Source organism: Schistosoma mansoni (assembly GCF_000237925.1).
Source record: "Schistosoma mansoni, WGS project CABG00000000 data, chromosome 4 unplaced supercontig 0032, strain Puerto Rico, whole genome shotgun sequence".
Classification (NCBI taxonomy): Eukaryota; Metazoa; Platyhelminthes; class Trematoda; order Strigeidida; family Schistosomatidae; genus Schistosoma; species Schistosoma mansoni.
In genome coordinates, this window is record NW_017386017.1 from 450,117 (window position 1) to 462,673 (window position 12,557).

Consider the following 12,557-nt stretch of genomic DNA (forward strand, 5'->3'; position numbering starts at 1 on the left):
ACATGGTATCTATTCCATGGCCAAAGTTCATAGTTTACATTTTTTTTTAAAGTCCTACTTTCTTTTTTTTTCTCTGTAAATATGTATAATTTACTTGGTCACATTTGTTTTGTTCCTTTCTGAACTATTTTCTAATGGTTATTGTTTATTATATTCATTACTAACTACTTGTATTAAGTTTGAAATGATTTTTGAAGAAAACAAACAAAGTGCGCCATTTATATATTTGTATCATCTTTTTTTTGAAGTGACATTTAAATGGGAAATAAAATTGAGATAAGATGGTGGTTGGAGGTGGTCAACAGGAAACCCTGGACCCGAGTTTCGTGCTACCTAACACTCGTCAGCAAGGTGTACCTGTAATCTTGAGGGAACTGGTGCTCCCTGATGGATTCGATCCCATGTCACTCAGCTTCACATTCAGAGACGTTACCACTGAGCTATTCGGGCCGTGACCGATTTCCTGTAGGACTGAGATGTAATCACAACTGATTGATCACCACCCAGTGATCAATCAATTGGGAAATAGTATTATTTGTAGATTCACTCAGTAGAATCACCAAATGATTGAGATTACTAGTATTCATTTCGTTTTATACCAACTATACTAATGATCTTTCATTCAACCAATATGCTCACTAAGTTTTCTGATGCTCATTGATTGACTCAAATCCTTACTGTCCTCAAATTACCTAATCAGAAAATAGGAAAGCTAGCCGACCTTGTTTGTGGTATTATAAATCATATGATAATATGCATCAGTGATGACATCACAATCTACCGTAAATAAAGAATCACAATCTGTACATAATTAAGTCATCTGTGTTACAAACTGAGTAAAAGATATATAATTGTCTAACTGTAGTTCTTAAGCAATAAAAGATATCTTAAAAGTTGATGAACTTAATAAAAACTTATAATGAAAACAACACGAAATAAATACCACAAAACAAAGATCTATTTAATAGACAATAAACATATATATAGTATGGTTGAGATCATGAGTCAATTGAAGCTAGACCACCATAGAAAACCTGGAAGCACTGGACGGCCGTTTGATCCTATTGTGGGACTCCTCAGCAGTGGATTGGTTGAAGTTGGACATTAACACCGTTGGATGCCGGCTCAGTGGTCTATCGGTTAAGTGCTCTGGCTCGAGACTGGTAGGTCCTGGGTTCGAATCTCGCGAGGCGGGATTGTGGATGTGCACTGCTAAGGAGTCCCACAATAGGATGAAACGGCCATCCAGGTTTTCCATGATGGTCTAGCTTCAATTGACTCATTATCTCAACTATATAATATTACTAAAATCCCCACAAAACCCACTTCTGACATATGTAGTAATTCCTAGCATATTCTTTGAAATTCCACTTTTTTCACTTATTCGTCTGTATCCAACAATTATTATGGGATTTCACGATGAATTTTCTGCAAATGTGAATATTTAGATGAATCAGAACTTAGTGAACCTTAGCGTTAAGTACCTTTGTTTTCGAACCATCGGGGAAATAAATCTGATTACTAGTGGTTTTATCATTAGTGAATTTTTGTTGTGTGTAGATTAATTTTATTAACTAAATAATTCAACAGTTACGACAAGTAATTTCCGGAATAATCAACAAAGATGGTTAGTTCTTGGTTTTTAGTTGGGTAATATGATATAACTCAGTTATCAAGGAGATTCTCGTCTACTCAGATTTGTACCACAAGGTTTTTGTATCAAAGCTAATAAATTGTCGCTGAACGGATTCTAACCTTAATTTTTCCTTTATGCGAACATTACCAAGATTAAACATGCAATATTCTGGGAGTGGTCGAACACACACGTTATACATCAAACTACTTGACTCATTGTTATAGAGATTACGTATTATGCAACCTATAGGACGTTTGGACATGGAAGTCTGTTTCGAGAACTGTTCTGTAAAGAACAAATTCTAAGAGTACCTAAGTAACTTAGATAACACTTTACCATGTATGGTAAGTTCTAAGTTGATTGATGTATTACCGAAGCATATCTATCCACATCCAGCCATGTTACGCTCCATCCCTAGGTTACTTTGTTGAGCCCCATATTTATGCAATTTTGCATATTGTTTAGCACATGAGGAGAAAATGAATACACTATTTAAAGGTTATTTGCTTACAGAAGAGGCTTGCCCATACAAGAGCAGTTGCGAATATCACTGATATAAACTAAAAAGAGCGAAGGGCCTAAGACACTACTTTGCATTACACCACTTTTGACTGGAACAGAATCCAACAAGGAGGAGTTCATCTCATGTTGAGCAAAGACCAAGTTAAAAAGGTGAAAGTGGCTGGTCATAAAAGATCGATTTTTAAGAAAGCCATGTTGAGAATCACTGAAGAGTTTTTCAGTGAGTAAATAGTTCGTCACCAACAATTCTTTTCATAATCCCAGGTATAAATGGAGTAATATTAATGCACTGATAATTGTTCATGTCGGTCTTATCTCCAGGTTTGTAATGTGGTATGTTATATGCCGTTTTCCGATAGTAAGGGTAAGTACCTGTTTCCAGAGAGAAAGAGAGAGAATGAATAGCTTTAGAAGAAGTAAAACATCCGATCCACTATACTTGTAGAGAAAGGATGAAATCCCATTTATTCCATGACCGCTTGAAACCTTAAGGGAATTTATAGCTTTACTAATTTTTAGGCACATGGCAGAGATAGAATTTACTTATTTACTAGTCACATACATGACTTTTAAGCAATTTTATTTAGGAATTCATTATTGTTCACAAAAATATCACTGAAAAGGTTTGCAATGGTTTTAGTCATTTATAAAAGAGCCATTACGCAAGATGCATAATATATCAATATTTTGAGTTGCTCCAATGTGTTTATTGTAAAGGAAAATTAAGTTTTGTACTTTGGAGATATTATTAAATGCTAAAAGCTCCTCATTAATGCACTTAGTATTGTTTGTTTGGATCTTCCCATTGATGTTTAGGACTGCAACTGGTCAGTTTCTTATTGGCATATGTTCATATTGTGCGAATTGCCTCGATATAGTCTTAATTCACAAGCATTATAAGCAAAGATGGATGATGGCTAGCAGTGGAATCCAGGACGCGCGTTTCGTCCTATTTGAGATTCCTTACCATCAATGGGAAGATTCAAACAAACAATACTAAATGAATTTAAACTTCACCCCGTCGCACAAGCAAGTGCCTACCAGGACTCAGTAGCTGAGTGGATGACGTGATGGCGTTTGAAGCGAATGATACTGGGTTCGAGTCCCAGAGTGAACATCAACTCTGAGATTCAGGTACATCCATCTGACGAGTCCCAAATAGGACGGAACGCGCGTCCTGGATTCCACTGCTAGTCACTATCCATCACCCCTCATTACTGGTTTTTAACTATCTCATTTCTTTAATTGGTTGAAAATTATAATTATTTGTGCAACTAACGTGAATTGTTTGACTTAAAATAACACTTCTTCAGGTGTCTTAATTTATTACGATATTTAGCTGGTACAAATAATTCGTTAGGTTTACTTAACCTGTACATATTGGGAGGTGCACAGTAATCTAAACATGAATTGGTAATTATATAGATTGCATCAGTTACATCAAGAAGACTACTACCTGAGAGTAAGATATCCTACTTTAAGAATCTTACCAGGAAGTGCATGAGATCCCAATCAGCATGTCTGTAATCCCTATATTGACGGACTTTTGTATGGGTTGGTTATATGAAAGACAGACTAGAAAAGCACAAACTACTATTAGATGATTAATGCTTCCAAATTCATTGTTTATTTGTATAGATAGTGGGATGATATCACGTAAGAACCCACCGTGACCAACAGAGCATGTTAATTTTCGTTGAGAATTCATTATTAAAACACAATTAATATGAATGAAGAATATTCTTTTCAATAATTTTTCATCAGGTTCTACAACTATAAATCTAAATTAATAATCCATAAAAGAAGATTGGCCAAGTTTAAGGCAGAGTACATCATTTAAGAAACTGTAATATGTGAATAAAGGAGTGTTGTTTGTCATAGAAAATCAAATCAAATTGTTAATGTTGGAACTGACTAATATGAAGTGTTAACTGGAATCAGTTTATAAGTGAAATAAAATCGTAAGGTAAATGATCAGAATATATTTAGTTGACATGGTGGTGAAAGAGAACACTGGGATTACAAATCAGAAATTACGTAATATGTAGAATAATATGAGTTAGGTCAGATATAGTAAATAGGGGTGGATGCTGAATAAATTTCTCTAAAAGGTTAGCAAGTGTGATAATAATAGTAATGACGATGGTAAGATGTGTGGATAAGATAAATTTAGGATATAAAAATGAACAATAATCAAATTACATCACCATATTATAAAACTGATTACTAACTAGTTGGCTCCGAAGTTGCCCAGGGTAAATGGAGCGGCTGAGCATATATCTTTTAGATGCGAAACTCTGGGTTTTTGATTCGAATAGCAATTGCTTCAGATGTCTGCTGGATTCTCAGTTTGACGGAATTAGGTAGACTGCTGTTAACACAATATATTATTGCGAAAGATTGCCCCATGTTAGCTGTAGATCCCGTCTGAATTAAATGGACTAAAATGGAGCTGTTAACCGTTTTAACTATACCTGTGCTTAACCACACTGGTAGATGCTCACGAACCCGAATATACAAATTCCTAGAACATTTGTCAATACAACTTGCTCCACAGGAGCAGTCGAATTAATAGATTCAGAAAGAATTGGCCAGTCAAGCCAATCTGTCTTTCAACCTCGGAGTGATCATTAGGACATGTGGAAAACATTAATTGTAGTTTACCTGCATTTCCCCAAAATCAATAGCTTTGTAAGTGTTCGATATTGGATGCTGACCACATTTTTTTTGATGGACTCGTTTAGCTGAAGGCGCTCGGTTATGCATCCGTACCAGATCACGTTACAGAACAGAGTGGAAAACATCTCCTACGATCATTAGCGAGATTAGATCAACCGCTCCTCGATATATTGATAACCCATCAAATATGTCTTCCAACCTCTTCGCTTCTGACTTCTGATTTTGACTGGGTGGGCACGATTCGATTATAGGTGTTACTGGTAAAGAGTTTTCAAACTACAATACTGGTGGCATCTTCATCATCTTAAGTTAAAAATACTTCAGTCTGACCGCCAACTAGGCAAAACAAAACAGAGAATGGAACACCACATCCACAATATGTTCCAATATACTACAAATAAATTCGTGGTTTCGACAGTCTCAATTTTGACTAGACATTACTACCGGTTTTGTAAGCAATGTAGTCCGGCATGCCTCGCTCTGTGTTATTTTTTGGCTGACTTTTGAATGTTGCTTTGGTATTTTATGCTTCACTCTACCGAACTTCCGCACTTCATGTAATGTTCTAAACGTCTGTGGTACAAATTTGGAATAAGTTTCGTTTTTTACTACTACTATTCAGGTCAGAGTACTCCTTCCAGCATGCATAAGTGTTTTATGTGATAATGTTAATGCGATTTGTTTTCGGTATTTTTCAGAGGATACCAGGATACGGAGTGCTTTTTAGGCTAAAATCACTGTTGCTGCCGCCTGAGATTTTCCAACTGTTCGCACATTCGTTTCTGAGTGTCCCTTGTTTTAGAAAACTGTGAAAGAAAACGATCTCCGGCTTATTATTCTCTATAGTATCGTGAAAATCCTTCCCAAATTAGATATCTCTCAGAGAAAGATTGAGACTCGGGCATAACGATATTCGTCTTAATATTGACTGGTATCAAAACATGATCGTTACTAGTACTAGAAGTTGCAGAACGCTGCTTCAGCTTTGAATCAGCAATCTGAGAAACGCAAAAACCAATTACCATTGATGGGTGAGGTCTCCGGTTATAACCTTCAAAATAATCATTTTTTGTACGCCACAAATAGAGAGAATGGGATGTGATTTTTGATCGATTCAGGGCAGAAGTTTCTGTCATACCACCCATCGCTCTTCATAATCAAAACCGTGACCCCAATTTCACTCTTTAAGCAAATAATTGCTCTGGAGTAAATACCTAGAACAGATGACACAGTAATTACCCTCAAGAATAAAACCGCAACGCCCTTTCATTCTCACACCGCATCCCGATTTGTTCTGATAATTCTGGTAAATTTGCCGTTAACACGTCACTTGGATTATATAAATCTGTCAGCATAGTTTTCTACCTCAGAAGTGGGGGGAAAATATTCTTACGCTTTACTGACCAAGTATTACGCATGAACAATTTATTGTCAGCCATTAAGGACCCGAAAGATTTTACGCACCTGAGAACACTTTTTGAAAGAGTTGTAGCGGTAAATAAATATCCATAATCAATAGCTCTATAAGTGTTCAGCATTGGATGCTGACCAAATTAGTTTTAATTGACTCACGTAGCTGAAGGCGCTTGGTCATGCATTCACACCAAATCATGAGTGGGAACAGCGTGCTCAACGTCTCCTGCGATCACTAGCCAGTTTAGATCAGTCACCTCTCGACATATTGATAATCTATCAAATATATCCTCCAATCTCCTCGCTTCTGGCTTTTGATTTCACTGGGTAGGCACGATTCAATCACAGGAGGTGTTACTGGTTAAGTGTTTTCAAACTACAATACCTGTGGCATCCTCAGAGTGGATCAGTATGGGTCGGCAGTAATTCCTGTCAAATGTGATTTCGAGAAACACTCACTTACCTTCTTAGGTCACTTTGTAGATGTGAAAGGTATCAAACCAATCCTCGATGTTATTCAAGTCATTAGCGATTATTTATTACCTGACTCATTTAGAAACCTACGATGACTTTTAGGATTTGTTAATTTTTGCCATCCTTTCATTCTCATTTTAGCTACCTGGTTAGCCTGTAACATGGAACTAGTGGAGACAGTGTATTTCAACAAGGTGCGCAACACAGGGCTTAGATCAAAGCGATATCCGTGCACACCACAAAAATAAGAGAGCCTAACATTACAAAATGAACGAGGTTGGTGCTACTGACCAGCAAACGTGATAGTGGGGAGATAACCTTAGTCCACTCCATGTCACTGGGGCAGAGCATTTTGTTAAACCACAGCTTCTTATGGCCTAGCGATGTAAATAACCAATGGTGTTAACGCTAATTCGTTACGCCCAGTATCTCTTTGACTTATATCTGTAACCTTGAATTGGTCTCATTTCCTACCGAGAAATCCTACTACATGAAAAATCGGACAATTGTGCTAAGTAGGAGTCCACTCACGACTCTACAAAAGTTATAACAATGAAAACGAGCTATAATAATTTTGACGAAAGAAGCCAGTTGGTATTCGAACATTGTATTTTCCTTACTAAATTTTAAAAAATGTACATAATACTAGACTTCCAGCTCTTTTGAACCACCATCAATGATACAGTCCTTCTCTCATTAAACACCATAAATTGGTTTTTCTTCTTCAGCCTGTTTGAAAGATATTTGCTTAGGAATTAGCCTAATAGAAGTGAATTAGTCTCAGTGGTTATGCCTCAATTATTTCATCACAAATGACTAAACTTCACTAGTCATGAACGTTGTCTGTTCTGCTTCTCACCCTTTCCTTTTTCTCTCTCATTTTTAGCACCCTCATGTGAACTACGTAAAACGTCTATGGAACACATGACTTCATTATTCACTTTCAATAATACCTTCGATAATTATCTGGAAACATTATCGAGAAGCACAAAACTTCACGTCAAAGTTAACATTTCTGGCTGACTGGTTATGCAGTTATTGTTGTGAACAGCTCTAGACTTCACTTGCACTCACTCTCGGCCACAAATTGATGGTCTAAAACGATCTTCGTAAGGTGTACTAGCTCTTACTTTGAACGTTATTATTATGGCGTGTAAATATTTATCCCCTGTTTCTGTGAAGAATGTGCATTATAACATATCAAGCAAATATACTGGTCAATAAAGTAAAGGCTGTAGCATTTGCAACGGTTTCACCTTGCTCGCAAACTGGCATACCTCATGTAACGTAATTTCATTTGAGAATATATTATTGTTAGTTGCAGTTTTATAACGTGGACCCCAACTAATTGTTTACTCAGTCACTCACGTAAACTCAATTAATCCCTCTAAGCCATTCACTAATTTCAAAATTCTGAAAATCTCTTAAGCATTCAGGCATTACTCATGCACCGATTCAAATATGAACTTTTAGTACTGAAAACATGCATCTAATATTGTCGTTGTGGTAATGTGGCAGCAAAAAGTGAGTAGAAACCTACAACCACTTGTCTGTTGCCCTATTAGATTTAACCCGAACCAAACTAGTTACAACACTTTCGGAAGAGGGTAACTAGCTATCTACCTGGCTACCAAGGACTTTCACACTCAGGGTCAACACTTCTACAACATTTACGAATCAGATACCCATAACTGAAAATCCCACACAAAATCGAGGTAAGTTCAATCCACACAAAACCCTTCAGCATAAAGTAATATCACGGTTTACTTCCGATTTCCAGCACCTGTTGTTGGTAGGATGTATAAGCTCAGTTTTACCGACAAAAATAAAAGCTACGACGGCGTGATCGCTTTTCCCCAGGGGAGCAACGATCGAGAGGTTGTCAATTAGGAATTCGTCGTTTGCAAATACGCAGTCTGAGTGCGATGGAGTCTGACTGTATCTCCAACGAGTTGCCAACTTCACATTTTCCAATAATCCCAGATCTTCACTGAGGTTGAAGAAACGAGCTTCATTAGAGTTCTCACCTCTAATCTACGTATGTTCCGCAAAACTGACTTTAGGAAGATTGAAGTCGCCTAGAATCAGGATATAAGTGATTCTGAGACGATTAGAGTGGAATAATCCTTCCAGCATACGATTGTCGTACTCGATATCAGCAATGGGCTTGTTGTAGATGACTCCATCTAGATACCATGATGTGGTAGACAGTCTTACCATACGGATTCATGAAGATTGATAGACTCCTGGTTGTGCACTTGATGTACCTGCGGGCAAGATCGCAAGCATAAGGCTACTCCACCCACATTTCTGCTTTTCTGCCATCGCAAAACAAAGATATCCTGGGTATTGCTAGCTCCTGGTCTGTAAACTAAGAAGATATCCATGTTCCAGATATTCCAATCAGGTGAGTATTATCAGTATTATTGAATTCACGCAGCTCACCCAATTTATTCTGTAAACTTGCGGCGTTCATATGTAGATAGTTTATGTTTTCAATTTGGAACTCGTGGGCTTCCACAACTCGCCAAAGAATTGTTATCTGAATAACCTTGATTACGTATGGGATTGAGACGACGTAGTAATGTAATAGAATCCCTGATGTTCTGGCGAGTCATTTAATCGAATTTTTCTCCTTTACCGCATTCCAAATTTGTATATTTTACATGGTCCAGTAGTAGTTGTTTTAGAGTTGCATAAGGGAGTGAAATCGGTTTGTCCTCAAATCCTAACGTGTTTACTAAGCTATATGCTTCTTTCCCGATGAATGTAAGGAAGTGAGCCACATTAATAGCATCCCCAACATCTTCCTTGGCCATAGCCCAGATTTCGAACCTCTCCATGTAATCCTCAAAAGCATTAAAGTCTGAATGTATTTCCAACCATTCTACCACAGGCTCCATCGCGACACCAATGTGATAATTAGGAGTGTTTGAATTATAGTATAAACTAGGAATCCCAGACATAACGCAATTTAATCAAGAATTACTAGATGAGCACGAATGAATGTATTGTATTTGGAATTCGAAATCAAGCAGTCATCAATACAAGGGAATCATTGGTTCATTCAAACACCACAGTTGAAAAATTTGAACAACCTCTGAATAGATCGGCCCACTGAACCCATATGACATCGAAGCAATACACACAGATCTTTCTATAAATGTCACTTGGTAAAGAATTGAAGAAATCAACATGACCATCAGACAAATCAAGTGTGGGAAAGCAGCAAGATCAAGCAATTTACTGGAAATATCATTGAGTTCAGTCATTGAAGTAACCTCAAAGTTAGCCCGCATATTACTCCGAAAGATTTAGGATGAAGAACAAGTGTCGGCAAATGGAAAGAAGGGATACTTCTTCAAGATAACGGAGAAAGGAGATCTCAGAAAGTGGGAATTACAGGGAAATCACTGCTATCAGTGCCAGTAAGCTTTCAACAGAGTGTTGTTGGACCAAATAAAAGATTTTGTAGATACTCAACTTCTAGATTAACAGGCCGAATTCCGTAAGAATCGGTTTAGCGCAGACGGAATCGCATTTGACAATGTGGATGAAAGAACATTGTGCAGACTTCTTCGACTATATGGAATACCTGAGAAGATCATCGACACAATACGAAACTCCTACGAAGGTAAGCAACGCGAATTCACACATGGATGGCAGATAACCGATGTGGTTCAAGAGAGAACCGGTGCCAGACAAGGTCGTCAACTCTCAATTTTTCTCTATTTTCTCGTGGTTGACTGGATTATGAAGACCTTTCTACCTCAGGGGAAACACGGTCTGCACTGAACATCTCGCATGCAACTATACGGCTTGGACTTCGAAGACGACCTGGCTCCACTATCCCATGAACACTGGCGAGAACAGCCAGTGTAGCAGAAGCCTCTACAGAATTAGACGTCAACATACACGAGGGTAAGAGCGAAAATCTGAAAAACAACCCGGAGAACATCAACATAGTCACACTTGATGGAGGAACTCTGGAAGAAGTGAAGTTTTACGTACCTGGGCAGCATAAATGGTAGACAAGTAGGATCTGATGCGGATGTAAAGACACGGATTAGCAGGGCAATAGGAGTACCCTTACAATTGAGGGACATATGTAACTCAAACCGACTGTCGGACAACATCGAGGTCGAAATTTTCAATAGAAAGGTCAAGACAGTTTTACTGTATGGAGTTGAAACCTGGAGAACCATCATAATTATCAAAAAGTGAAAGCATTTACAAACAGCCATCTGCTCAAGATGCTCTGGATCTGTCAGCCGGATGCTGTTAGCAACAACTTACTAAGGGAGAGAACAAACCAACTTCTGACTAAATAGGAAATTAGGGAAAGACGCTGGAGATGAGTAGGACACATATTGCAGAAAATAACAAAGTACACCACCATGCAAACCGTAACTTCGAATATTTGAAGTTAGAGGGAAGAGGTGGGCCAAAGAACGCACTGCACCGGGAATCGAAATTATACAAGAAAGGGGTGAATAACACTCGGAAACAACTGGAAAGGATTGCTCAGGATAGATTTACAGGGAGGATTTTGATTAACTAGCATGAGAGGGTTAACCAACATCCGATTCCAAACAATTAAACGAAGAACGGACTCGACGTCTTTGAAAGTCGTTTTCGCGACTTTCGATTATGTTATCCACTTCCTGTCTGTTAACTACTGAAAGTTTTTCATCAGACTTTTTTCGGATCAATGTCGTTCGGTTTGAGCACCTCGCTCAGAATGACATTCGGTCATATTGAACTTTTTTCAAGCACGCTTGGGTTAAGTCTAATCTTACTTTGAGATTTAGCGGAGTATTCAGGAACTCAGAATGAGTTAGCCAAAGGTTTACCAACCAAATGGACACTGTTTATGGCTATTTACCTTTCTTTTCTTTGCGTCCATTTCCAATCATCCAGGAATGCCTCATAGGGACTACTGGACACCGTGAAAGCGTTCAGGTTTTACTTTAGGATCGTAGTCACCAGTATCCAGTGGTATTTCGCCCTTTGTTCATTTCAGAAGAGACTTTGTGTTTTTTATGCAGTCGAGTGTTTGGCTTGTAGATGGCATGGAGTCGCGAGTGACTATGGTTACCACTAAAAGAAGATTACGTGCCAGATATCGAGTTGGATTCCTCTGTAAGCCAAAACCTAGAAGGCTGTTGAAGGCTGAAATAAGATATATTTGTTGGCGATCTCGTGGTATCGAAAGAATACCGAGACATATCAAAGTATACGGGCGGAGCTGTCGAGCGTACTCGAGCTCATGCAAGGTCACAGGCTGTTATAAATGTATTTTGCTAATAAACGACCCAGCTATTCCTATTGCTTAGTATTCCTATACGATGACACTCGACAAGACCCCAAAATCAGAACACGTTGAACAGGAATCAAATTGTATCCAAAATAATAATGTTAAGTGAACAGCAATCACTGATTTGAACAACGTTCATATATTTATAGTATATACATAAGAAGCTTCTAGATTTTTCTCCAATAATATGCCCGGGCTGATCGGTTTAGAATTAACCAATCAGCGCGCACCATCACGGTCATGCATGAAACATGCTTTAATCCAATCTATGTCCTGCTAACACCTCCTCCTTGAGCAGATTCGTAGGATCTGGTGCTAGGGTTCAACTGCAACCGAGTGACTGGCCTGCGCTTTCGATCTGTCCATCGTCTAGGCAATAAGGAAGTTGTATCACTCTTTGCTTGCACAGAAACTGACTTGTCTGTTCCGGGCGTTTTGATTTCAAAAGTGTCTAGCAGAACATCAAGAGGTATTCGATGTCGATTCTCGCTGCTGGCTATCGAAGTTGCTTTCAGT

At 38.2% G+C, this 12,557-nt stretch overlaps 1 protein-coding gene across 1 annotated transcript; it reads right to left on the bottom strand.

Moving 5' to 3' along the window:
• Window positions 1-5,670: 5,670 nt before the first annotated feature.
• On the bottom strand, window positions 5,671-5,982 carry Smp_202760 (unnamed protein product; the record flags this gene model as incomplete). Its single annotated transcript, XM_018791113.1, has 1 exon — window positions 5,671-5,982. One exon carries the CDS (start codon window positions 5,980-5,982, stop codon window positions 5,671-5,673), a length of 312 nt encoding a protein of 103 aa, XP_018645632.1.
• Between the last annotated feature and the right edge of the window lie 6,575 nt (window positions 5,983-12,557).